The 26,804-nt window shown below is 36.6% G+C and overlaps 1 protein-coding gene across 3 annotated transcripts in view; it reads left to right on the top strand.

Moving 5' to 3' along the window:
* Window positions 1-26,804, top strand: part of LOC140730482 (proteasome activator complex subunit 4-like) — a 123,984-nt gene that overhangs the window by 92,896 nt on the left and 4,284 nt on the right. For all 3 annotated transcript variants that reach the window (XM_073050964.1, XM_073050963.1, XM_073050965.1), the window contains 11 exons: window positions 2,485-2,637; window positions 3,355-3,459; window positions 4,096-4,187; window positions 12,034-12,165; window positions 12,821-13,029; window positions 15,985-16,070; window positions 16,698-16,826; window positions 19,724-19,879; window positions 22,854-23,016; window positions 23,222-23,355; window positions 24,179-24,317. In XM_073050964.1, coding sequence (XP_072907065.1) covers window positions 2,485-2,637; window positions 3,355-3,459; window positions 4,096-4,187; window positions 12,034-12,165; window positions 12,821-13,029; window positions 15,985-16,070; window positions 16,698-16,826; window positions 19,724-19,879; window positions 22,854-23,016; window positions 23,222-23,355; window positions 24,179-24,313 — 1,494 coding nt within the window. In that variant the 3' untranslated portion in view covers window positions 24,314-24,317. The remainder of the gene's footprint in view (window positions 1-2,484; window positions 2,638-3,354; window positions 3,460-4,095; window positions 4,188-12,033; window positions 12,166-12,820; window positions 13,030-15,984; window positions 16,071-16,697; window positions 16,827-19,723; window positions 19,880-22,853; window positions 23,017-23,221; window positions 23,356-24,178; window positions 24,318-26,804) is intronic.

Here is a 26,804-nt window from a genome sequence, read left to right as displayed (position 1 = left end):
AAAAGCCTGCTCGCATTTACTCTGTCAATGCCCCGCATAATTTTGTAAACCTCTTTCAAATCCCCCCTCATTCTCCTACTCTCCAAGGAATAAAGTCCTAACCTGTTCAATCAGGACCTGACGAAGGGTCTCGGCCCGAAACGTTGACAGCGCTTCTCCCTATAGATGCTGCCGGGCCTGCTGTGTTCCACCAGCGTTTTGTGTGTGTTGTTTGAATTTCCAGAATCTGCAGATTTCCTCATATTTGCTCACCCAATTTCTAATCCAGTTTACAACCTCTCCATGGATACCTAGTGTCTGAACCTTCTGAACTAACCTCCCATGTGGGACCTTGTCAAAGGCCTTACTAAAGTCCATGTAGACAATATCCACAGCCTTTCCTTCATCTACTTTCTTGGTAACCTCTTCGAAAAACTCTACAAGATTCGTTAAACATGATCTACCATGCACAAAGCCATGCTGACTATCCTTAATCAGCCCTTGGGTGTCCAAATACTTGTATATCCGATCTCTCAGAACACCTTCCAATAATTTACCTACTACTGCAGTCAGACTCACCGACCTGTAATTACCTGGTTTACTTTTGGAGCCTTTTTTAAACAACGGAACGACATGAGCTACCGTCCAATCCTCTGGCACTGCACCCGTGTCTAAGGACATTTTAAATATTTCTGCCAGGGCCCCTGTAATTTCTACACTAGTCTCTCTCAAGGTCCAAAAAAATATCATGTCATGCCTGGAGAATTTATCTACCTTTACTCACTGTAAGGCAGCAAGCATCTCCTCCTCTTTATTCTCTATATGTTCCATGACACTACTGCTTGTTTCCCTTCCTTCCATATACGCTATGCCAGTCTTCCAGTGAAGACCATGGCTTACATGTTTAGACTATGAAAGTATAGCCAGAGCTCCACTGCCCGGAATCACAACAACTGTGCAGTCTTTCTCCTGAGATCTGTCGAATTGATCTGAAACCATTTTCTGATGTATTTGCTTTTATAATGGATGTTTCAGGACTATGACTGAACCCTGTGTTTTCCATTTTTGACATCACTGTCAGTGTCCATTGATTCTGAATGTTCAGACTTTGGTCAAAAACATATTTATGATGGTGAGGAAATGAAATACTTTCTTGCTATGCAGAACAATCTGTCAGCATGAGGGATGAATTAACAACTGCTAAATTTCATACATTCTATATGGATTCCTCAGATTTTAAAGGAGCTAATATAACCCAACCATTTAAGAAAATAAGGAGAAAGAAAATGAGGCAACACAGACCAGTTCATCTAACATAAGTAGCTGGGAAAATAGTATTACATATCATTAAATTATTCTCACAGGAAGCATAGAGAAAAAAAATATACAAATAACATCCTTCTTGGAATTTTGCAGTAGTATTCAAGGAAGCTCAACCAATAGACAGTAATTATCATTAACTACCTGACCAGTATTTTTCCTGCATGAAATTAATATAAGAACATAGCACATTCGTGTTTACTTCCACCATTCCTGGTCCACTAGTCAGAAAGATCTTTGATCTATTGTCTCCATATCATCTTCCTGCATTAACCTATATCATTTAATTCCTGTAACATGTGAAGGTGTTAGCCTTGAACAGGTCTCCACAGCTGTCTAGAAAGCATTCAAAGAATTCCATCTTCTTATTAAAGAAATTTCTTCTCTCTACTATTCTGATAGTCAATCCCTGGTTGTTGAATACTGAGCCAAGTTTATACAGTAACTTGATAAATAGAAAGATAGAAAACCTGCAGCACAATACAGGCCTTTCGGTCCCCAAAGTTGTGCCGAACATGTCCTTACCGTAGAAATTACTAGGCTTACCCATAGCCCTCTATTTTTCGAAGCTCCTTGTACTTATCCAAAAGTCTCTTAAAAGACCCTATCGTATCTGCCTCCACCACCATTGCCGGCAGCCCATTCCACGCACTCACCACTGTCTGCGTAAAACACTTACCCCTGACATCTACTCTGTGCCTACTCCCTAGCACCTTAAACCTGTGTCCTCTTGTGGCAACCATTTCAGCCCTGGGAAAAAGCTTCTGATTATCCACACGATCAATACCTCTCATCAATATATACACCTCTGTTAGTCACCTCTCATCCTCCGTCGCTCCAAGGAGAAAAGGCCGAGTTCACTCAACCTGTTTTCATAAGGCATGCTCCCCAATCCAAGCAACATCCTTGTAAATCTCCTCTGCGTCCTTTCTATGGCTTCCATATCCTTCCTGTAGTGAGGCGACCAGAACTGAGCATAGTACTCCCAAATGGGGTCTGACCAGGGTCCTATATATCTGCAACTTGGCAGCTTTATTAAAGTCCTTTAGAATTCTGTCCATTTCCTTGAGATAACTTGCCATTTTTTATATAAGTTCAAGTGAGATCAAACAAAGAGATTTCAATAGTTCTTTAAGTTGCATTTGGAATGTTATTGATACATTTTTGTTCATTTTTTCATGCTAGGGTTTGTTCAGAAACTTTGACACAGCCTTTTTACCAGTTTTAAAACCACATTTAGAACGTCTCGTCTCAGATTCTCATGAAAGTGCTCAACGTTGTGGAGCTGAAATCATTGCAGGATTGATACGAGGTTCCAAACACTGGTATCATGAAAAGGTAATACCATTAGTTTCATGCTCTGCATACTAAAACAATTTAAAATAAGGGAAATATTTGCATGTTGCCACAGAATTAGATCAGCTGTATTTAAAATACAGATTTGCTGGTCAGAGTAGTACATTTTTTGTTAAAACAAATTTTCTGTTCTGGTTTGTATCTAAAATACAATTTGTCTTCAACCCATTTGTAATGAGGAAAAGTTAAGTCTTGAATTGTGTTGCATATATGTTTGAAGACAAATTATATAAATCTGACTGCCATTTGAAGTGTTCATATGTTCATACTGGTTCACTGGTTCCAGATATTTCAAAGAGCAAAATGAGAATGATTTCTATTTCTTATGCCAGCTGTTTTCCAGCTAATCAAGCTTGCCTGCCAAATAAATTGATTGACTTGTACCAATTAAGTTATGTTTATAATTCATCTATGGCTTAAAAGTAAGATTCCTCTATCCCTATAAAGTAATAATTTTTCAAAGTGAGCTTAAGTATCTTTTAAAGAATGAATTGAAATCTTATTTCCATGAGTGTTTAATATAGATAATAGTAATGATAATAATGGATTTGAGTTATTTGCACATTTGAAGCATGGGTAATTTTCATGATGGTTTAGGATGGCAGATTTGAAATTTCATTTTGGGTATTGATGTTAAGATTAAGTCTCTTTTAATGCCAATTTATTGAACTAGCGTTAAATTATTTTCTGGTTTTATAGGTAGAGCAACTGTGGGAAACCCTCTCTCCCCTTCTTCGAACTGCTTTGTCCAGCATCACAGTGGAGACTTACAATGACTGGGGAACATGCATTGCCACAGCTTGTGTAAGAAATAAAGACAAATAATTGAACTGGGCTACACTATAGTTGCATGCTTCCAAATATAACATTTTCATTTGTTTTACTTCTAATTTACCTCATTTATGCGATAAATCATCTCTATCAAAATTCTACTTTGTGCATGTTAAAATGAGTTTGTAACTGTAAAATGAAACAGATAAAAATGTAAGAATTGTATTTATGCATACTCTGAAACATTAATTTTGTAAGTAACCATCCCTATAAATTATAGACTTTAATTATTAAGTTTACATATCCCTTACAATATTGTACAAATATTTGAAAATGTTTTGTATGAATTTATAAAGCCTCTAACAAAGATCATGCTTGTATGTGGGCTCTTAGTTTTAGTTAGTGATTCAAAAGTATATTAGTCTTTATTTTACAAAGAAAGTCTGAATTGAATTAGTTTAAAAGGCACTGCATTTATTTACTGTGTTCATATCATCAAAAGCTTACTAAATATTTTCAAGGTAATAAAAGGCAATCAAGCAGTCAATTCACAGAAAAATATTGGGGTTTTTAGAGATGAATGTTGGTCAGGATACCAGGAGAATATCTTGCTCTTTTCAGAAATAAATGCCATGAGATCTTTTGCAATGTTTAAATTTATTTCTTTAGGAGAGCAGGGACCCCCGTAAATTGCACTGGCTTTTTGACTTGCTAATGGATGCCCCATTGAGTGGGGAAGGAGGATCATTTGGAGATGCATGGTACGTGATTCATCACTTTTATAACTAAGTAGTTTTATTCTTCTGAAAACTAAATTAATAGAGTCATACAACATAAAAATAGGGTGTATGTCAACTATCAAGTACCTATCTCTACTAATGTCATTTACCTGCACTTGGTCTGTAGTCTATTATGTTGTGGTGATACAAGTGTTTGTCCAGGTGTCTCTTAAATGTTGTTATGGTTCCTGCCTCCTTCACAGGCAGTATGTTTCACATTGTTACCAAGAAAAAAATCTGCCTCCGATCTCCTCTAAACTTCTTGCTCCTCTGGGTTTGGATACCACTGCTTTGGGGAGAAGTTTCTTACTAGCTACCATATCTCTGCCTGTCACAAGTTTGTATACCTCTATATCAGGATCCCATTCTGTTATTTTTCTTTCTGGAAAAAAAAAGAAACTTGAATAAATGCTAGAAGAAAGAAGATAAAAGTAAAGAGAAGTTGGTAAATAGAAATAGGTGATAACAAGAAGTTGTAACAAAGTATTTGAGAGAACAAAATAACTTGACAGGGCAAAGGCAAGGCAAATAGAGGTCATTATTTGCAGTTGTAAGATCATCCATTTTGGAACCAAGTAACAGTGAGAAACTAGGGTGGAAAAGAGATTTGGTAGTAATCAAAATCTTTGGACAAAGAAAAATAGACATTCAAATACAGTACCTTGAAATGCTCTTGGGAGGAGTAGCCTTGATTAGCCTCGTTCTGAAGTTTCATGATGGATACTTAGGATAGCAGTATAAACCTTTGATTGGGTTCAGTGCAGCTTCTCCATAACTACAGTCAAAGAGGAGGAGTGTAATTTTCAACTTAAAATGGAACTCTTGAAATGATATCACTACAAGTAAAGCATTCCATTTTAATTTGAAAACACTTGTGTTCTTGACTCACAAGTGCATGGACTTTGTCAGCATCCACAGTGATTTCAAATGTCTTCCTCATGCCATTCTCCTGGCTTGCATAATCCTTTCCCCAGCTATCTATGCTGGCAAAAGCTTGCAGAGAAAAAGCCTGTTCAATGCAGCATGGTTCTTTAGGCATCTTGATGACTTATCCTTCAGTATGCTAGGTTCTGTTTGGTGAAGCCTGGGCATCTCATCTGAGAATGAGATGCAGAAACATGAATGAAATTTCTCTGAGTATAGGAGGTTGTGGAAAGGAGCTCGCTACTTAAACCATAAAAAAACATTCAATAAAATGGGTGTATCATCAAATGAACATTATCTTCTTGTTAAAACTATCTCAAAAGGGAGAAAAATCAGTTTTTCTACAGAGTGCTGCAGAAATTAAGGCCAATCTTTTTCTCTCCCTGCTTCCCCTCATACCTCTGAGCCCTGTATGAGTAAGGATTTTAGAATTTTCAATAATAACATAGATTTGTATCAGATAATCAAATTGATAGATATTGGGCAAAGGTGGGAAAATGTGTTGAGTGTAGAGAAGACTCACCCTAATGCAAAGGTGGATCAGTCTTAAGGGATTGCTTGACTGTGCTTCCAAACAGTGTACTTAATTTCAAACACATCTGTTGAGGCACTAATCCTCCCTCTCGCCTCACCCCCATTTAGCCTCAACCTGAATCAGAAATTTTGTGATATTGCCATGCAATTCAAAAAGTGGAATTGCGTTGATTCATACATCTTAATGTGTGGATGTTTTGTGTGTTAACTTAAAAAATTGAAATTTCACTTCTGTAGAAAAACTTCTGGGATGCCAGAGCATTTCAGCCTTGCCAGCTGCTATTGTGTGTATATTCAAAACTATAACTTAACATCATAATACTCCATACCTGTCTGTGAATACATTTCATAAATCTGAAGTGCTTCTGATAATAAAACAAAACATCAGTATTTGAAGAGACTAGTTCAAATCTTCATTAAAGTTTGTTTTTAACAATGTTGGTTTGGTGGTGTAAAATGTTAGCTTACAGATTGGATGTGCTATCTGATGATATAATGCAACTTCTAGCTGCATATTACCATCTGAGCAGACTATATTGTCATGAAGTATTTATTGACAATGAGGAAATTACCAGCCATTTGGAGAGCACAGCACAGAATAGAAAGATATCCTTTTAGAACAGAGATGAGGAAGAATTTCTTTAGTTCATTACCACAGACAGCTATGGAGGTCAAGTCATTGGGTATATTTAAAGCCAGAGCTTGATAGGTTCTTGTTTAGTAAGGGTGACAAATGTCATGGGGAGAACACAAGAGGATGGAGTTCAGAGGGAAAATTAATCAGCCGTGATCAAATGGCAGAGCAGACTTAATGAGCCAAATTGCCTAATTCTGCTTATGTGTCATATGGTCTTTTCTGGTCATTTGTAACTTTGCAGTGCACACAGCAGTAGGTCACCTACTCTATTCCTGGTAATAGGGCTTTGTTATACTTAAATATGATAGGGTAGAGAACAAAGAGAGATTATATGGCAGAGAGTATTTTCTATAGAATTCAATGCTTGTAATATTGGAAAGGTAATTTTAGGTCCAAATCCCTTCAAACAAAGCACGTACTGATATGAAATGTTTGCCTTTGAGTTTTGATAAAAGGGAAGATTTTCTCCAAACCCCTTCTGATGAAATGGTAAGAGGGTGATTTCTGATGTCTCCAGTGTCTTGGAACCCAGTACAGGTCAGCATGGCTGTTGGTAAGAAGGTGGCTAATGTTGTGTTTATGATATAGCCAATAAGAATTTTGTACAACCGTACTGATAAGAAATTTAAGTTACTTTCACCTTCTTTGGCAGGGAAAAATTATCTGATTACCTACCAGCTTGCTCCAAATGTGAATTTGATATATTAACAAAGCTGCCTACTTTGTCATTCAGAAATCTGTGCAATGAGTACATGTGGGTACCTGTTTATTGGTCGGTTTTGAAATATAAACACAGAATATGCAAAAGAAGGTAGCAAAGTAGGCTGTTACCTATGTCTAACCTCTGCTGAAATGATCCAAAACTCATTCCACTGCCTTTACTCCATTCTTTGCAGATATGTACTCCTCTACTTTAAATGCTTATTGTTTCATGATCTTGGTTTGTTTTGGTTTAGTGGAAGGGTCTTAAGAATGATTGCATTTGAATTTGTGCTATTTTCCTTCACTGTTTCAAGGAAATTACATGTGTCATCTGTGTGTTTCTCTCTGCTAATCCATCTAAATCGACTTTTACCCCATTTCTTTGGTATCCTGTATTTGCCAACAAAAATAACAAAATTGATCACTCCCTGATGTTTTGGGCTACTATTCTAAAAGTGCTCAAATCTCTTTGAATCAAGTAGAACAACACTACTGAAATTGAAGATTAAAAATAATAATAAACAAAACATAATAATTCATAAAACTAATTTTATTAATATTTGATGTACTACAAAAAGTTTTTGTGGACTCAGTAATATAATCCATTGAAGTGCTGTTTGTGCAACTCCAAATTTCTTGCAAAACCTTTGAAGGATAAAATAACTAATTATCTTAAACTCAGTGTTCCTTTGCATGTCTAGTAAGCTGAATCACTGAAGGTCATTTAATCATTTGCCAGATTCCCCCATCATTGTTATGTTATCATTGGTTATGCTTATCTGAAAATTATGCTCCCAGTATTCCGACAATCTGTAATGAGGCGAATAAAAATAAATCTTGCTTCTGAATTTGAACAAGGCAACATTCTCTGCTTTTGTAACCAGATATGGATCCCCATGTCTGCAGGAGGTGTACACATTTGCAAAAGTAATGGCAAAGGCACTGGAAGAAGTACTAGCAGCGTAAATACTTCCATATCAGGTGGGCTTTGTTCAAACAGATATTCTGAACTGCTCTCTCTATCCTTATCTGAGGCATTCCATGCATTCGGATTGAAGACTCTGCTTAGGAATCTTAATATGGAGTGCTGTGTTTAATAAAGATGTGCTTGTCAGCAGGATTGAATGACTAAAAAATTTTGATTATGCTTTGAAAAATTACTTTAAAGCTCTCTTGAAGTATTTATTTAAACCCATTGTATCCAAATTGCAACTTGTTTGACAAAATACTGAAAAGCACAAAAGCCTGCAGAAAACCTCAATGCCTAGGGGATGTAGGAATAGAAATAATGATAAATGACTTAGAAAAACATTCTGAGTTAAAAGGTGGGTTACAATAATAGGGTTCAGATAATCCAAATTAGAATGTTCAGCCAATTTGGCATAATTTAATTATAAATCTATAAAATGTAAATATCCTACTCTATTTAGTTCAGGAGTATAATATTGATTTAAGTTTCGATTAATAACATGGTTCGAAGAGATGCAGTTCATTTCATAGTATGAAACTGAATATTTGTTATCTACAGGTCTCACTCATTTTCAGATATTTTTTGAGAAACAGCAGCAGCTGAATGTACTGTGAAAAACAGTTGGTTCTAAATAATTATGGAGTGAATATGTTAATAGTAAGAAATTGTAAAAGTAATGCTTTCACAATTTCTGCTCTAAAAAGGGATTCTCGAAATATAGAATGAGCTAAACTGTTTGCAGTTGCACGCAAATTACTAATTTACTCTGAACTGTAAACTAGATTTTAGACTATTATTGTGACAGTCCGCTATGTGCACAATGTAGTGCATCTAATTCTCTTCTTCACAGATTTTCAATAATGATTGAAATTATCTCTGCTGGATAATTTTTAAGACTAAGTTTGAAAATACTATGGTTTCTTATCTTAATTTGTAATTTGAATAATAAAATTGGAAAAAATAGAGTATGTCTTAAATTGATTGATGTTTTGCTATGTGTTATCAGCCTCCGGTTCATTTTCACGTACAAAAGAAATGTAGTTGTCATGTGGTTTGTTTGAGATTTTAATGTCATTTTTGCACAATTGTTTGTTTGGCTTACCTTCATGGATTTCTAATTTGCTGTTTTCTTAAATTCAGGTAGTTAGAGAAATTGTTGCAAACATACAGAAAGCAAGCTTCATTTAGCTTCTTTCCATATAATTCTGTTTAATTTGAGATGTGGATATAACAGACACAAGTTAAGGCCCATGGCTAAAGTTGTATTCAGAATGTCGCTTATCCTTGAATTACGAACTTAAAATCTGGATGCTATTTAGATGCATGTTCCTTTGTGATTTTAGTTATTTGAAAACAATTTAATTTGCATAAGCCTCTGTCTTTTAGTTCTATATTCCTGGTGTAATAGAGAATTAGGAGTGGAGAGGTCAATGATTAAATCACAGCAGTTGTTTTGTTTATTTGTCCTTTCTACATCTTGAAGTTGTTGAGCAGTTAATGAATAAGATATTTGCCAAACCATATAAAGACTAGTAGGAAGCCATTCAATCTGTTGGGTTTGAGTCCTTTCCCAGCAGACCAATCTTATCAGTCGCAAACCTTCAATCTCATTTCCCTGTATCCCTACAACTCTCATACATATCCACCAACTCCCCTTTGGTTCTTTTTTCCATTGGCATACACTTAGGGTGATTTACAATTGTTCATTATCTTCAGAGTATGTCATTAAATAGTAGGATGAAACTGAGCATTAATCAGGCATTTGAGGTATTGAGTGCTGCCATAAGCAAGCAAGAAACAGCATGCCCCAACGCCTTTCAAATCATAGCTGGAGACTTCTATCAGGCTTATTTGAAGAATTCTCTGTCCGATTATCATCAACATATAACCTGCAGCATCAGGAATCCCAATACACTCGAACACTGCTGTACTATGATTAGGAATGACTACTGTTCCATGCCAAGAGCACATTTCAGGAAATCTGATTACTTGGCTATCCTCCTGTAACCTGTGTACAGGCAGAGGTTAAAGTGTCAGGCTTCAGAGATGTGGATAACAGAGGTGTTCAAAGACTCATCAGAGAATCTGGATGAATATACCATAGTTGTCATGGACTTTATAAAAGCAGTCGTGGGTGAGTGTGTCCTGCCAAAATCATTCAGTGTCTTCCCCAACCAAAAACTCTGGAGGAGCCATGAGATCTGCAACCTGTTGAGGGCAAGATCAGTGACATTCTGGTCTGGTGACCTTATAAGATACAAGAGGTCAGGTATGATCTTGGGAAAGCCATCTAGCATGCAAATTGATAATACTGGACCAAACTGAATCACTGAAGTTGACAGCTGTGACAGGGCTTGGCTGCTATTACTTCTTATAAAGTGAAACCAAGCGATATAGGTGACAGCATAGTTTCACTCCCAGATGAGCTCAATGCCTTCTATGCTTGTTTTGACTATCAATACATGGAGGAACCTTAAGAAGGCTGAACCCAAGGAAAGCATCGGGCCTGGATGGGGTACCTGCCGAGTACTAAAGACCTGTGCTGATCAACTGGCTGAAGTGTTCACTGATCTCTTTAAGCTCTCACTTTGGCAGTCTGAGGTACCTGCCTCAATGGCTACCTTCCAGTAACACTTACATCCACTGTGATAAAGTGCTTTGAAAGGTTAGTGATGAAACATATTAATTCCTCCCTAAGAAGCAACTTGGATCCATTCTAATTTGCCTACTGTCACAACAGGTCTGCAGCAGATGTCATTTCATTGGCTCTTCACTCTACCCTAGAACATTCTGACAGAGAAGATGCATATATCAGGATGCTCTTCATTGACTACAGCTTGGCATCCAGTTCTATCACCATTTCAAAACTTCAAAACCTAGGCTTCAATACCTCCTTGTGCAATTGGATACTCAATTTCCTCACTTGGAAATCCCCAGTCAGTTCGGATTGGCAAAAGATCTCCATGAACGCCATCAGCACAGATGCACCAAAAGGCAGTGTGCTTAGCCCCCTGCTCCACTCCGTTTATACTTGAGGCTAAGCACAGCTCCAATGACATATTTAAGTTTGCTGACGACACCACTGTCAGGCCGAATCAAAAGTGGTGAGAATCAGCATATACAGGAGAGAGAGGGAGCCAGAAGTCTTATGAGCCAGTCCTCACTGGGGGCATCAAAGGTGGAGAGGATCAGCAACTTTAAAACCTCAGTGTTATCATTGGACTCTTCATCTCATATTCGCTATTTATTATTTTTTTCTTTTTTCCTTTTATTTTCAGTTTGTTGTCTTTTGTTGTGTGTCCATCCTGTTGGGCACAGTCTTTATAGACAATAGACAGTAGGTGCAGGAGTAGGCCCTTCGGCCCTTCTAGCCAGCACCTTTCATTGATTGTTTTGTGTTTCTTGCATTTACTGTGTATGCCTGCCAGAAGATAAATACCAGGGTTGTATATGATGACATGTGTACTTTGATAAATTTGCTTTGAACTTTGAACCTGGAGAAAACCAACATTGTCACAGATTCTATTTAAGGTCAGGATCAAACCTGGGTCCTTGGAGCTGCAATCCCCCACTGATCCTATGCTGGGTGTTCTCTTGTAATTTTCCCAATTGACATCTCCTGCATGAAATCAGAATGGAGTCAGGCATATAAATAGCAATGTGGCCTTGATTTTAATGTTGGTAAACATGCATAGAGTATACAGACACATGCAGACTCCAGTAGGAGATGAAGACAAAGTTCAGGGAATTTCGTCAGTTGGTCAAATACAAGGGGATTCAACCCTTGAGCCTTTATAGTTTATGCAATCAAATCTGAACAATACAGGTATTGTTCTAATGGTAAACCTTGATGACCAGCACTTTTATGCACAGTCCCAGCATTTCCCTTCCCTCCTCATTTCACTGTTACCAGATAAACAGTATTCATGAAAAGCAGTCATAAATATGTGAGGGAGAATATGCCTGTTAAAGGTAATCAAAACTAAAATAAATGTTCTTTTGTCTTGATATACTAAGAAATGAAAGTTTATCAGCTCACACTCTTTGTCTTCTGTTGCTAGCCGACTATACATTTTGCAGGGTGGTTTGGCTCAACAAGAGTGGAGAGTACCTGAATTGATGCATAGACTCCTTGAATACCTTGAGCCTAAACTCACACAGGTCTATAAAAATGTGCGAGAAAGGATAGGAAGGTGAGTGCTTTTAAATAGGAGATTTAAAAATGTTACAGTATCCTATTATACAAAGTTGTGACTTGGAATTAAATTATTCTAGATCTATATTGGAATATTATATGAGTTTGAAATGTACCTCCTTATACAGCTATATCTTTTTCTTCTCCTTTTCTTTAAAACTTCTTCCTTTTGTCTCATATCTCCCATTACATTTTTTTTCCTTTTTAGTGCCTTCTTGAGTATTTTTGGCCTGTTTTTGCCTGTTTATATGTGAGGAACATCCTAAATTGAAAGATCCTGTGCTCTTCGTAATCCACTGATTTCAAACTTTATGAAACCCATTAAATAGCTGTAACAAACGAGACCGCTGATTAATTTGTTGCCCTCTGTACATCTTTTTTAAAACTACACCCAATGGCAGTAACACACTCCAAAACAAACGTTTAATGTCAAGCCATTTAACTTAATTAAACTATTTACACACATGATTGTATTTTTAACCATTCACAGAGATACAGAGATTTTAGAAGTGGAATGATGAATCCGTTATTTGTGTTCCTAGAAGGCATTCTAAAATTCTTAAATTAAATCTCAATAAAATGTGTAATAATAGATAAACTAATAATGGATTACTCCTTCATTAATTTTACTTTTCAAATACTTTCTTTTGTAGTGTTCTGACATACTTATTCATGATAGACATCACTCTACCTAATTCAAATCCGACACTGTCACCACGTGTCTCTGAATTCACCAGCTATATCACGGGCAAACTTAAACCTCTTATGGAAATTGACGAAGAGATACAAAATCATGTTGTTGAGGATAATGGTATTGGGGAACAAGATGAAAGAACCCAAGCTATTAAGCTTCTGAAAACAGGTAAACATTCAATATCTTGTGCTGGTAATATTAATCTTTTGATGAATGGTATGCACTATGAAATAAAGCTGTAATCCTTAACTACTGAGATGGAGAGTGATAAGCCTGACCTGTCCTTTCTCAAGTCACGGTAAACTGGCTATTGAGTTGGTAATAGGGGCTGAATCTCCATTCACTTAGAGGCTACTTTATTAGGTATAGTAGTGTACCTAATAAAAGTTTGACGACTTGTGCATTCAAAGATGCTGTTCTGCTTGCCACTGTTATTTGACCATGTCTGGATGCATTTATGCATTGACTTGCTGCCATGTAATTGGGTGACTAGATAATAGCATGAGTGAGCAGGTGTACCTAATAAAGTGGCTACTGAGTGTATAGTTCAGGCAAAGATGTATTCATTTGTTAAGATGAAGCTTGCATCCACTGAAATCTACTTGGACAATAATTGAGTAAATTCATTCGAAGTTCAACAGGCTGATTCTAGAATCTAGAGGATGAGGCTTGGGTATTTTCCTTTGCTGAAGAGTTTCCCTCATCTGAGGCAATCGAGAAGTTGTTTGTTAGTGCCTTTTTTAATTGTCTCAGTAGTTTTACACTAAATGATATTTGATGTATGATTATCAGGGGAAATGAACTTAGCATTACAGAACATGAATTCAACAATGCTACATGTAATTTATAGCTGTATCTATTAGAGTGACAGCCAATCCCAAATTATGTGCACATTAGGGTCTCTGCTAAATTCATCTAGTTTTTTTTAAGGTGATTCCTGGAGCAGCTAGCATCATGTGGTGACTGAATTAAATTATGAAGATGCAATAATTGGTTCACCATCCATTCAGGATTTGTCTGGTCCTCAAGCAGAGGCTCCCAACCTTTTTATATGCCATGGACCCCTACCATTAACTGAGAGGTAGTGGACCCCCAAGTTGGGAACCCCTATGTAGAGAGTTTGATGGCTTTGGGTCTGTACTTGCTGGAGTTTAGAAGAATGGGGGGAGGGGATTTTATTGACACCTGAATACTGAAAGGTCTGGATAGAATGGAAGTGGAGAGGTTTCCAGTAGTGGTTGAGTCCAGGACCAGAGGGCACAGCTACAGAATACAAGAACAGAGATGAGGAAGAATTTCTCTAGTCAGAGTGTGGTGAATCTGAAATTCATTGCCACAGATGCTTGTGGAGACCAAGTCATTGGATATATTTAAACTGGAGGTTGATAGGTTCTTGATTAGTAAGGGTGTCAAAATTTATGGGGAGAAGACAGGACAATTGGGTTGAAAGGGATAATAAATCAGCTATGATGGAATGGCGGAGCAGACTGCGCTGAATGACTTAATTGTGCTCCTGTTTCTTATGGTCTGAATAGTTGTGCTGCTGACTATAGAACCACCAGTATCAGTTCATAGTTCTTTAATTTCTTCCCTGCTAAAAGTACGTCTCTCTCATTGGCCCATGTAACTTCTCTGCAATGGATAGTCAAAACTGCCTAACCCATCACTGGCACTAGCCTACCTGCCAATAAGGACCTATATACAGAAATATACTGGAAAAGGGCCAGTAAGATCATGAATGATCTCACCCAGCCTGCTCCCACTTCCATAATATCCATGCCAGGACTACCAGACTCAAGAACAGTTACTTTCCTGAAGGAGTAGGGCTGATCAATACTCTACCCACTAATTCCTCCACTACTTTATTATTTTCTGTCAGTTACCTTATATATAGCCCAGCATCACTTTATGGACATTCAATCTATGTATATAAATTATCTTGTGCATTTAGTACTGTGCAAAAGTCTTAGGCACATATATATATAGAGCTAAGGTACCTAAGACTTTTGCATAGTCCTGTATATTTATTATTGTGTTCATTATCTTTTGTATCTGTTTTTGTGCTGCATTGCATCTGGAGTAACAATTATTTTCTTCTTTACACTGGTCTTACAGAAATGTCATTAAGCAATCCTGAACTTAAAATCTTTCTTTGGATTTATTTGCACACATATTTTGGCTGCTTTTCCATATCCTAAGGCTTGCTTTCAGTTTTTAAAAAATTGTCGTCTTCCCCCTTTATCTTGACAATATACCATGTCCTTTTTAATCCTTACTGTTTCCTCACTGTAGTTAAACTGTTTCTCAGCTTGTTTTTGGCTCAACTCCCTCTAACTAAAATTGCAAGACATTAATTTAAAATAGTTATTTTTTTTTTTACAAAACTTTAAAGCTATTTTTCTACATCCCTCGCAAAAACTCTGCTGAACTAGCATTGACTCTATCCCTTCACGTCTATTTGTTTACGTGGAACTCGACTTTGTAACACAATGCCTTCTTCGAAACTGCTTCCTGTCAACAAACTATGATGCTTGGCCATCTCCACAGCATTATAGCCTCTGCCTTGCCTCAGCTCATCCACCCAATTTTGAAGTTGTGCAAATCTTTATCATCTTTTATGCTTGATTTTTCTAATATAATTTTTGTGTTCTCATATCCTCTATGTAAATTTCAAGTTGATCAAAATCAAGATGCCTTTGTTTTGTCAGACATTTGCAGTTTCAGTAAAAAGTATAGAACTTTTACTTGGATTTATCATTGGATGTTTTATTTCACTTCGTTATAATAAATTGACACATTAATGCCTAGCAAGTGGTTTAAAAGAACACTGCAACTCATACATACAATAGTTTACATGGGATATCTGATATTTTCCTTTGACCTTTGAAAGCTTTACAACAGTTCTTACGTATCTGCCTTCATAGCTATAACAGTAGTTATTTGTTGGTTATCTCATTTTGTTTCTGATGCAGTACCACAGAGCAGGACTAGCTTGTTTTAACCTTAATGGCTGCACATTGAAAAGGAATTTTGGGGCTTTCATCTTCTATTATGGAAAGAACTAAACTTATCAATAACAGTATTGGCATCTTAACTTGTGGCATGTTTTGTTTTGTTGTGTAGTTTTGAAATGGTTAATGGCAAGTGCAGGAAGGTCATTTTCTACAGCAATTGCAGAACAGCTCCATCTTATGCCGCTGTTGTTCAAGGTATGTTGTAATATTTAAATTGTACTTCCTAGATGTTAGAAAACACATGTATTTGTTTGCTGTTTCTTCAATATGATTTGTCCTTCCTTGATATATAATTTGTGTCTATGCTATTGAAAAGTAGATTATTTGCCTTCATTATTGTCTTAACTTCCCATATGCAGCCCAGAGGAGGTGTTTTAACTATTTATTGATCTGTAATGACACTTCTCATTGTAAATTGTACTAATATAGAACCAGATTCGAAAAAATGAGGTGTAAAAGTTTGCATGTGAGTGGTTCAAATTTTGGCATTGCGACTTATTGCAGTGAGGAATCATTTTCCAACACCTCTGTTTGATGTTCTATTTTGATGCTAGATGTTCTTCTCATTGTTGAATGGGTGAAGCAAAGAAGGTTAGAAGATTAGTCTTTCTGTCAAGTTATAAAATTAGGTTCCTAAATTAATGAATTTAAAAACATTAACTATTCATTTGAAGGAATTTAATATCTAGTTCTTATAGATGGTAATTGATAGCATTTTTCTTGACCAACAAGTTTGTCCTACTGATGCATTGAATCTGTTATGCAAAATTTGTATAGAGTACTGACACTCTAAGTTACCTTTTTATTGCTTTTTAAATTTAGATTGCTCCAGTGGAAAATGACGAGAGCTATGATGAACTCAAAAGAGATGCTAAGATGTGTTTATCGCTCATGTCTCAGGGATTGCTATATCCCCAGCAAGTCACTATGGTACTAGATATTATGAAGCAGGTAAATGGTATATTTTGATATGCTGACTCCTTATTTTAGGAGTTTAATTTTAGAAGTGCCTCTGGAAGTACAGCATGCATCAGTAAAGATGGCTGCTTGCAAGTCCTAGACCATAAGACTATAAGATATAGGAGCAGAATTTGGCCATTTGGTCAATCAAGTCTGCTCCACCATTTCATCATGACTGATCCAATTTTCCTCTCAGGCCCACTCTCCTGCCTTCTCCCCTTATCCCTTCATTCCCTGACCAATCAAGAATCTATCATCCTCTGATATAAAGACACATAAAGACTAGGCTTCCACAGCTGCCTGTGGCAAAGAATTCTACAGATTCACTACTCTCTGGTTAAAAAAATTACTCCTAATCGCCATTCTAAAAGGCCACCCTCTATTCTGAGGCTCTGAGTCTTTGACTTTCCCACCATAGGAAGCATCCTCTCCACATCCACTCTGTCAAGGCCTTTCATCATTCAGTAGGTTTCAGTTAAGACACCTCCCCTCATTCTTCTGAATTCTAGTGAGTACAGGCCCAGAGCGATCAGACGCTCTTTATATAACAAGCCATTCAATCCTGGAATCATTTTCGTGAACCTCCTTTGAACCCTTGACTTCAATGGATTAAAATTTAGAAAGCAAAATATAAAATACTGTAGTTGCATAAAACCTGAGAATTCAGCTTTGAATGTAATTGGTGATGAGGTATGAACTCTGTCTGATACTTTTTAGCTTTTAGCACTAAACCGTCTCCGATTAATTTTCTGTTTCATTTTTTAAAAAGAAAATTTAGCAAATCATTTAGGAAAGGTAACTTACTAAAATGTAATACAGCTGAAAATTGTTTCTACATAAAATCATCTTTCTAAATTAATGCCAATTTGCATCTTGAGTACTGTGCATATAATGTGTTGGAAGCAGTTCAGAGATGTTTTACTGGATTTGGGTCAATTATCCTGTGAGGAAAACTTGAACAGGATACACCTGTGCCTGTTAGAGTTCATAAGAAGAGTGGATTTGATTGAAACAGTGAGACCCTGAGTGTTCTCAAATGGATTTAGAGAAGATGATTCCTCTTCTGGCAGGCTATACATCTTGGAGAAAAGGGATTAGCAATTTAAGAGAGAGTTGAGGTAGTGTTATTTTCTCTCAGGGCATAGTCTTAGGAACACATTCCTTTGTAGGACCATGGACAGTGTTTTTGAATATTCTTAAAGGTAGAGGGAGATATTGGTGATGAGGTGTAAAAGGCTACGTTGTAACCATAACTACATATTTTGGCTATGTGCTAAGTCAAATATAATTATAGATAAATAAGCAATGTTTCTTGGCCCGAAACGTCGACAGTGCTTCTCCTTATAGATGCTGCCTGGCCTGCTGTGTTCCACCAGCATTTTGTGTGTGTTGAATGTTTATTTAGTGTTGCCTGTAAGGAGTTTGTATGTTTTCCCGTGACTGTGTGGGTTTCCTCTGAGTGCTCCCGTTTTACCCAGGTCATGTTCTCTTCTTGCTGCTGCCACCAGGAAGAAGGTACAGGAGCCTCAGGACTCTCACCACCAGAACGGTTATTACCACTCAACCCTCAGGCTCTAAAACGGGGTGGGGGTGGGGGGGAATAGCTTCACTCAGCTTCACTTACCTATTGAAATATAGCCACAATCTATTGACTCACGTTCAAAGACTGTTTGTTTCATATTCTCAATACTTATTGCTTATTTTTTTTTGTATTTGAACAGTTTGTTATCTTTGGCATACTGTTTGAACACCCAAGTTGGTGTGGTCTTTCATTGATCCTATTATGGTTATTATTCTGTTATGAATTTATTGAGTATGCCCACAAGAAAATGGATTTCAGGATTGTATGTTGTGACATATATGTACTTTGATAATAAATTTACTTTGAACTTTGAATTTACGGTAGTTTTTTTGTAAGCATCTAGTGCCAAACATTCCTACCTCATACCTCCCTTATACTAATGTCATAAAGATCCAGTTTAACTGTTCCTGCTCCCTTAGTCTTTTTCCAAAATTCCAGAAAATTGTGAAAATCAAGTATAATATTCATTTAACATATCCACTATTCCAGAAGATTTCCATCTCCAAGCTTCCTTTAAAATACTATTTTATTTCTCTTTATTGTCTCTTAATTACAATACTCTTATTGAAGTGACCCTAATCACTTTTACTCACTATATTTTCAAAGCATCATGAGTTTTACTTTTGACATCACTGAATTTGTCATTGCTTTTAATAAGCTTCACTTTCATTTGGAATCACTTTTTAATCCCTAAACATCTTCAGGTTTCACATTTTGTTGTATTTCGTGATATAGTAACTGGTTATTGGTGTTCTGTATTCCCTCTGTATATATTTTCTGTAGTCGAGCAACTACATTTGATTTCATAAATGTATGTACTCCACATTTCTCTGTGTAGTTTGAAGAATGAGAGGAAATGGAATTAATTGTTAATGTTTTAAGGTTTAAAAGCAAAGAGTTTATTGAGGATCAAAAATCGATGTGGCTGTGGATTAAATGTGAATGGAATTTTTGATGTTTCTGTCACCAGAGATCAGAAGAGGTCATGCAAGACCTTTATAATTGATTAGTTAGACTCCAGTTAGAATATTGTGATCTTGGGATGCCCCAATTGAATATGATTTCACATCATCTTTTAGCTTTGTGGTTGTTGCAGATGTCAGGTGTCCAATATCAGATATGGCTGGTTACAACAGAACTTCAGTATTGTATTGCAGAAATGAATTTAGCAGTTTCCAATTTACTGTAAGAGTATTAAATTGTTAGATAGTAACTATTGTATGAATCTTCTGAATATAAAGAAGTCACTTACGTTTTGTTTACTATGTTCTTGTTAATCATTTTGGATTTATCTTTATTTATACAGACATCAGAGAGCAGTTCTTGGCATGCAAAGTACACTGTTTTAACTTACCTCCAGACCATGGTGTTCTACAATCTCTTTGTATTTTTGGACAATAAACAGGCTGTCCAAGATATAAGATGGCTTGTCTTAAAACTTTTGGAAGATGAACAATTAGAGGTAAGCTAATCTGACTACAGAGATACAGTGGTAGTTCTCAGCCCAAGCCATAATGAACATGTTTTCTTAAATTTACCATATTTTGCCAATTCCATATTGTGAATATTTTTTATATTTCACAGACAGAAGTTGTGCTCTCTGTGCTTTCTTTTACTTGGAACTACTCAAGCTTCACATTCAGATGAAAAGTTTTAGATTCTTGATGAAATTTTAACCTTTCAGCCAGTAAATTCTGTTCTTATAAATGGTTTTCTAACTGTCCTAGTGTAAGATCTCTTGGCTGGGGTAGATTGCCACTGTCCTGGCTGGGGTAGATTGCCACTGTCCTGGCTGGGGCAGCAAAAAAAAAGCCTGACATTCTTCAGCGGTATACTTGGTGTTGGTGTATGGAGAAAGGCGTACAAAGGCTGTGTGGTTGAATAAAATGAGAAGAAATGGATAATTAAACCAAGGAAAGGAATGAGCAGATTGGGATAGAATAGAAAAGTGTTGGAATACAATTGAGAGTGAGGGACATTAAATAAAGTATAAATGAGTATATCTTTGAATTGCGGGATTGTTACTTATGCCAATTGAAGATTAAATTACTTTGATCGTGTGATTTGGAGGCACAGAAGTTCAATCAGTATTGCAGGAATGTAATAAAAGTACTAATTTAAAAGTAATACCTCATTATACCCTTCTCATTGCCCTCCTTTTGATACCCTGAATTCTGATTCTTTTCTTCCCTCTGCTCTCACTCCCACATGCTCCTTTCTTCCCTTTTCCTGCATCGGTTCAATTATCGCTCTAAATCTTTACTTTTGAGTTGCTTATGTGCCCCTGCAATTGAGCATTTTAGTAAATTGATACATGACTTGATCTCCTACCACTGATGGCTGATCCCAAGAAAGTTGGGAAAACTTGTGTTATAGTTTTGTACTCATCTGCTAAAGGTAGAACCTAGTTGCTCAATTAGAATAAAGCTCACACAGGAAGATTTATGAATTTTTTTCCTATCTCATTCCCTTGTTTATTCAAAAACAAATCAAGATTATCTTTGGGCATTAGATAGTGTGATACAACGTTCCACAATGGCTTTACTTCTTTGTTTGGTTTCTCACTATTACAGCTTCTCAGCCACGGTCTTCATTACATGTTAAATAGTGAAGAATTCTCACAGTATCAAGCATTCATCCTCCAACCAAATACCAGAGCCAAGCATTCAAAGCCATTTGTCAGCTCATCATTTGCATAAAATTGAATGTTGTTCTTGTTCACAAAGCAGTCACTGAGTTTTATAAAGAATGAAATTGAAAAAGTCCAAAGGAGTGAAACTTTAGAACACACTAGAAATCTGAATATTACTTTAGAAATCTATCTATGATGTGTTTTGAAACTAGACAGACAGACATACTTTATTGATCCCGAGGGAAATTGGGTTTCATTACAGCCGCACCAACCAAGAATAGTGAAGAAATATAGCAATATAAACCCATAAATAATTAAATAATAATAAGTTAATCATGCCCAGTGGAAATAAGTCCAGGACCAGCCTATTGGCTCAGGGTGTCTGACACTCCTAGGGAGGAGTTGTAAAGTTTGATGGCCACAGGCAGGAATGACTTCCTATGATGCTCAGTGTTGCATCTCGGTGGAATGAGTCTCTGGCTGAATGTACTCCTGTGCCTAACCAGTACATTATGGAGTGGATGGGAGTCATTGTCCAAGATGGCATGCAACTTGGACAGCATCCTCTTTTCAGACACCACCGTCAGAGAGTCTAGTTCCACCCCCACAACATCACTGGCCTTACGAATGAGTTTGTTGATTCTGTTGGTGTCTGCTACCCTCAGCCTGCTGCCCCAGCACACAACAGCAAACATGATAGCACTGGCCACCACAGTCTCATAGAACATCCTCAGCATCGTCCAGCAGATGTTAAAGGACCTCAGTCTCCTCAGGAAATAGAGATGGCTCTGACCCTTCTTGTAGACAGCCTCATTGTTCCTTGACCAGTCCAGTTTATTATCCATTCGTATCCCCAGGTATTTGTAATCCTCCACCATGTCCACACTGACCCCTTGGATGGAAGTAGGGGTCACCGGTGCCTTAGCCCTCCTCAGGTCCACCACCAGCTCCTTAGTCTTTTTCATATTAAGCTGCAGATGATTCTGCTCACACCATGTGACAAAGTTTCCCACCGTAGCCCTGTACTCAGCCTCAATTCACTTTGAACTACAATTCACCTTCCTCTCCCATACATTAATTTCTGAAGAACTTGGATAAAAAGCAGTCTGGCCATCAACTTGGAGATAGCAGAAGGATTACATCTGGAAGAATTATGATTATAATTTTATACTGCAATGAAAGTTTTGTATTTGTAACAATTGCATACATCTATGTAATTACACATCTTTATATATCTAATTCTTCGCAGCTTTCATATATCAGAATTGAGTGCAATTGCTTTGCCACCAGCTACATTTTTAATAGATTTGAATTAACAATATTGTCCACTAATTCAGCTGTTTTTGTCAGGAATTTTACTGGGTGAGCAATTCCACATTTCCCATCAACTTATTTTGATGCAGTGAATTGATTATTGATGAAATGAGAGAAGTGAGATTTGTTGTTCAAAGTTTTGTTTTGAAATCTGACAATTAACCTGCTTAAATTGCTGGTACTGAAGGAAATGCCAGATTGTAGGAATATTCAAAGGCTTGCAAATAGTGTGGAGAAACATGATCAGAGCCTTGCAGACAAAGTATATGCAACAGGCGAATCCTAAAACTGTTGTGCATATTGAAAGGAAGTAATAAAATAGTTATTTTGGGATTCCTTGTGATAGCGTAGGGATGGTCATGAATGATGCAGAATTGTGTGTTGAATAATACTGTGATATCGTAGGGATGGTCATGGTGCAGAATTGTGTGTTGAATGTACTGTGTGAACCTTGAATGTGAAGTGATGCCTGTCTTTTTACTGCTTACAGACAAGAGAGATGGCTGCTATCACCTTGAGTGGTCTGTTGCAGTGCAATTTCTTGACTATGGATTCTGCCATGCAGCTGCACTTCGAACAGCTCTGCAAGACCAGACTTCCAAAAAAGAGGAAGCGAGACCCAGGCACCGTAGCAGATACAATTCCTGCAGCAGGTAAGAACAAATATGTTTATGAATTTTTTTTTAAACTAACTTTCATTAATATGACTGGTGTAAATAATATTTGTTCCCAAGCATTCTTTACTGGACTATTTAGCAGCTGAAGCTATAATGAGTGTACCAATGTTAAAAGCAATGTTAGGATAGATAAATGCAGATGATAGTGTAAAATGTTTAATATTTTTCATGATCTCAATAGATTTGGTTCGTCGGCATGCTGGAGTGCTAGGATTAAGTGCCTGCATCTTATCAAGTCCATATGAAGTGCCCACTTGGATGCCACAGCTTCTGATGAACCTCAGTGGTCACCTAAATGACCCACAACCTATAGAGGTAAATATATGCTGTTTAGAGAAATTACTTCTCTGATGTTTTATTATTGGCAGAAATTTAAGAATTTATTTGCATAGAAAATGAAAACTAAATCGATCAAAAATACAAAATTTCCTGTGTTTAATCTACGATAAGAATTGCAGTTGCTCATCTCCAATCATGTTCCAAATCATTGAGTTGTACAGGAAATTGATAGAAATCTTAGACAGTGATTTGGATGAAGTTTACAGCAGACTAATTTGTAGCATCAATGTGAATTGGAATGTCCCGCTTTCATAATCTTATAACAAAGGTGGGAGTCATTTGGCATGAAGTCCCTGCTAGCTCCCAGTGGAGCACTCCCTTACCCTTCTCCTTATTTCCCTATACCCACATAATTTATTCTCTCACACATCCTTCAACAGTTTTGATTCCTTTTTCCATTAGTTAATTTACCAATTAACCTACTGTCAGGGTCCTAGTGGTCAAGAAGAGACTGTAGAATTTCCAAGGTCAGATTGAATTTGGGTCTCTGGAACTGAAAGGCAGCAGTGTTAACGGATGCGTCTTAATGGCACTGAAGGACTGAAAATCACTTGCAATTTTAAATGTTAATTTTTAAAGTGAGGGAAATATTTAGGAACCATTAACAATTATTACTTTTTAGGAGTGTTTATGTAGGAAATTCATATGTAATTTGAAATAAATTAACAAAATGCACTGAGAGTTTAAAGATTATAATTTATTTTTTGGTGAACTGGGGATGATTTGCAAATATATAATTTTGGCATAGTTATCCATTTTTTGTTCAACATACTCTACTAAAATTCTCTTGTTTTCACAGATGACCGTGAAAAAAACATTATCTAATTTTCGAAGAACTCACCACGATAACTGGCAAGAGCATAAACAGCAGTTCACAGACGATCAGTTAGTGATTCTTGCAGACCTCCTTGTCTCACCATGTTATTATGCCTGAGGAGGTATAGCAGCTATTGAAATCAAATACTATCAAACAAAAGCTTTTATCACACGCAGCTTTTTGCATTTGCTACTGCTGTGCATAGATTCCATAAATTAATGTCTTCTGTAAAGAGTGGGTTGATTTTCAACAATCATGTTTTGATATTTGTGCATTTTTGGAGGCTGAGGTACTAAAATGGGTTTGGAATTGGTCTGAAGTGCACTATTACAGGCTTTGTGTCCAAATGCTGGTGGCTGGTAATCAGGATTTTCCAGAAAGCTGAACACTTCTGGATTTAAATTGAGTCCTAGTTCTCTTGCATTGCTGCTTTATTGACAGTGGCATGGTAATCTAGGTCTGTTCACTTACCCTTCTGAACTGACCAAGGCACCCAACATTACACTGGAAGCAGATAAGCACAGAATAAATGACAAGTAATAGAACTTTTGCATTATCCAAAGTCTGAGTAATTCCAATATCCAGTTGGACCTGAGTGTACCAGATTCTGAACATCGGACCTGAACGGTGAAGATTCATGAACAAATTTTAAACTGAACTTTTTTAAAAAGCTGCTGCAATTCTCAGTGCCAATCATATACCTTCATTTATTTTGTAATTGTACTGCTGAGGCCAGGTGTTAAATACTGGATGTCATTACAAAAGGCAGTGAATGAAGGCAAGACTCGTACATGGAACTTGATTGCATTTTTGGATCTGCTGCTTACTTTCACAATTTTTTGACTTCCTCTTTCCTCTTAAAATGATAAGTATCTACTCCATTCAGAATTTGAAGAGTTAATTGCTTTCACCTGAGCTGGGAGATTGTTTTCTAACCCCTTGATTAGATCTCCCAGATGAGCATTATTTTTCTATCTAAGTTGCGAGATTAAAAGAGATGATAGAGCACTTTCAATATAGGCAAAAATGTTTTCATTGGCAAGATGTCTTCAATCTGCTACATAGATTTTTTACTTTTGTACTACTAGCTTCACTGAATTGGACTATGTCATTCATAATTATAATGGCAATGTGTGGACCAAGGTTGGACTGAAGAAATTTCTATAAGTACAAAAATCACTAATAACTACATAACAACTAGGTATGTGTTTTCAAGGTTGTATGTTTATTGATCATCCAAAACACTTTGTCTAAAGTACCTGTTTGCATTAAGATCAATAAAGTACTTTCAGAATTCGTGTAAGCTGCCTCTCATCCTTCTCAAAAAGACAGTAAAGGCTTAAAATGCTGCTTTCCAGAAAATATGAAATGTGTAACAATGAAAAATATATGAAACAATTATGTTTTCTTGTAGGTTGGTATAGATAAACCATATGTGGTATGGGAAGCCAAATTAGAGGATGCATTAAAAATAAATTCATAATTGAAGATTTTCATTATGCACAGAATATTCAGTTGTGAAGTATGAAGTGTTTTTCTAGAACATGTTTCTAGAGTTAAGTCAATGGATTTCTACCAGGAAGGAAAGAAGCATTTTTGGCCTGATTCTAAGCACTGAAGAAGATAGAATTTTTAAAACCATGGTGACAATAAAATAGTTTAATTAAAAATATAATTGTTGAAATTACAGACTCTTAACTGGCAAAATAAGAACATTGTAGTAAAATAAAGGAATCCACACATTAAAAGAAAATCCTATTTTAGTAATGAGAAATATTCAGATTTTAGATGGAAAAATTTAAAAACGGGTAAATTTCATTAAAGGAAAAATTGACATGAATAACTAGAGTAGTTAAATTAGGTATTTAAGTGGAGACAAAATATTGGAAAGCTAGAAAATAAGTGATCGGAGCCTAAGTTAAAGGCGCAATCTTTTTCAAAACATGAAAGCAGAAGAAAACATTTTTGTAGATATATTGCAATAGCAGGAGGTGAATGAATAATAAATGAAAAGGTGGAGGGAGGTCTCTAATTCTGAGGTAAGCTTTCAGAGTAGAGGTTATCTTTGAAACTGAAATGATTGAACTCTTGGGAAGGGTGTTAAGCATTTATCAGTAAGATTTTTAAAGTGCCATTTTTTTCTTCACGTAATTCTATAAGGTTGTTAGGAATAAAAGCAATGCCATTCAAGTGAGCTGTATAAATTTTAAAATAATTAGTACATTGAATTGAGGCTAGTCAGAAGTCAGTGAATAGGGATAGGTAGCTGGGGAGGCCACGTCATTGGGTATATTTAAGGTGGAGGTTGGTAGGTTATTAGTCAGAACATGAAAGGTTACTTTGGAGAAGGCAAGATAGTGGTGTTGAGGGAAAATGGATCAACCATGATGAAATGGACCAGACGATGTGTCAAATGCTCTAATTCTGCTCCTATCCCTTATGGTCTCACAATATAAAACTTTTTTTAAACAAAAAATGGACTTGAATAGAAATGTATGGATATTTTTGCAGTACTTGAGTTGTTTTTTTTTTTAGTTATTTTGGGAGCAACCCATTGCTGGTAGGCCATCTTTAATAGCTTTTGAATGGTGTTGCATTGAAGTGACAT

This window comes from Hemitrygon akajei, chromosome 7 (genome assembly GCF_048418815.1).
Source record: "Hemitrygon akajei chromosome 7, sHemAka1.3, whole genome shotgun sequence".
Taxonomy (NCBI): Eukaryota; Metazoa; Chordata; class Chondrichthyes; order Myliobatiformes; family Dasyatidae; genus Hemitrygon; species Hemitrygon akajei.
This window is presented reverse-complemented; position numbering and strand designations above follow the sequence as displayed.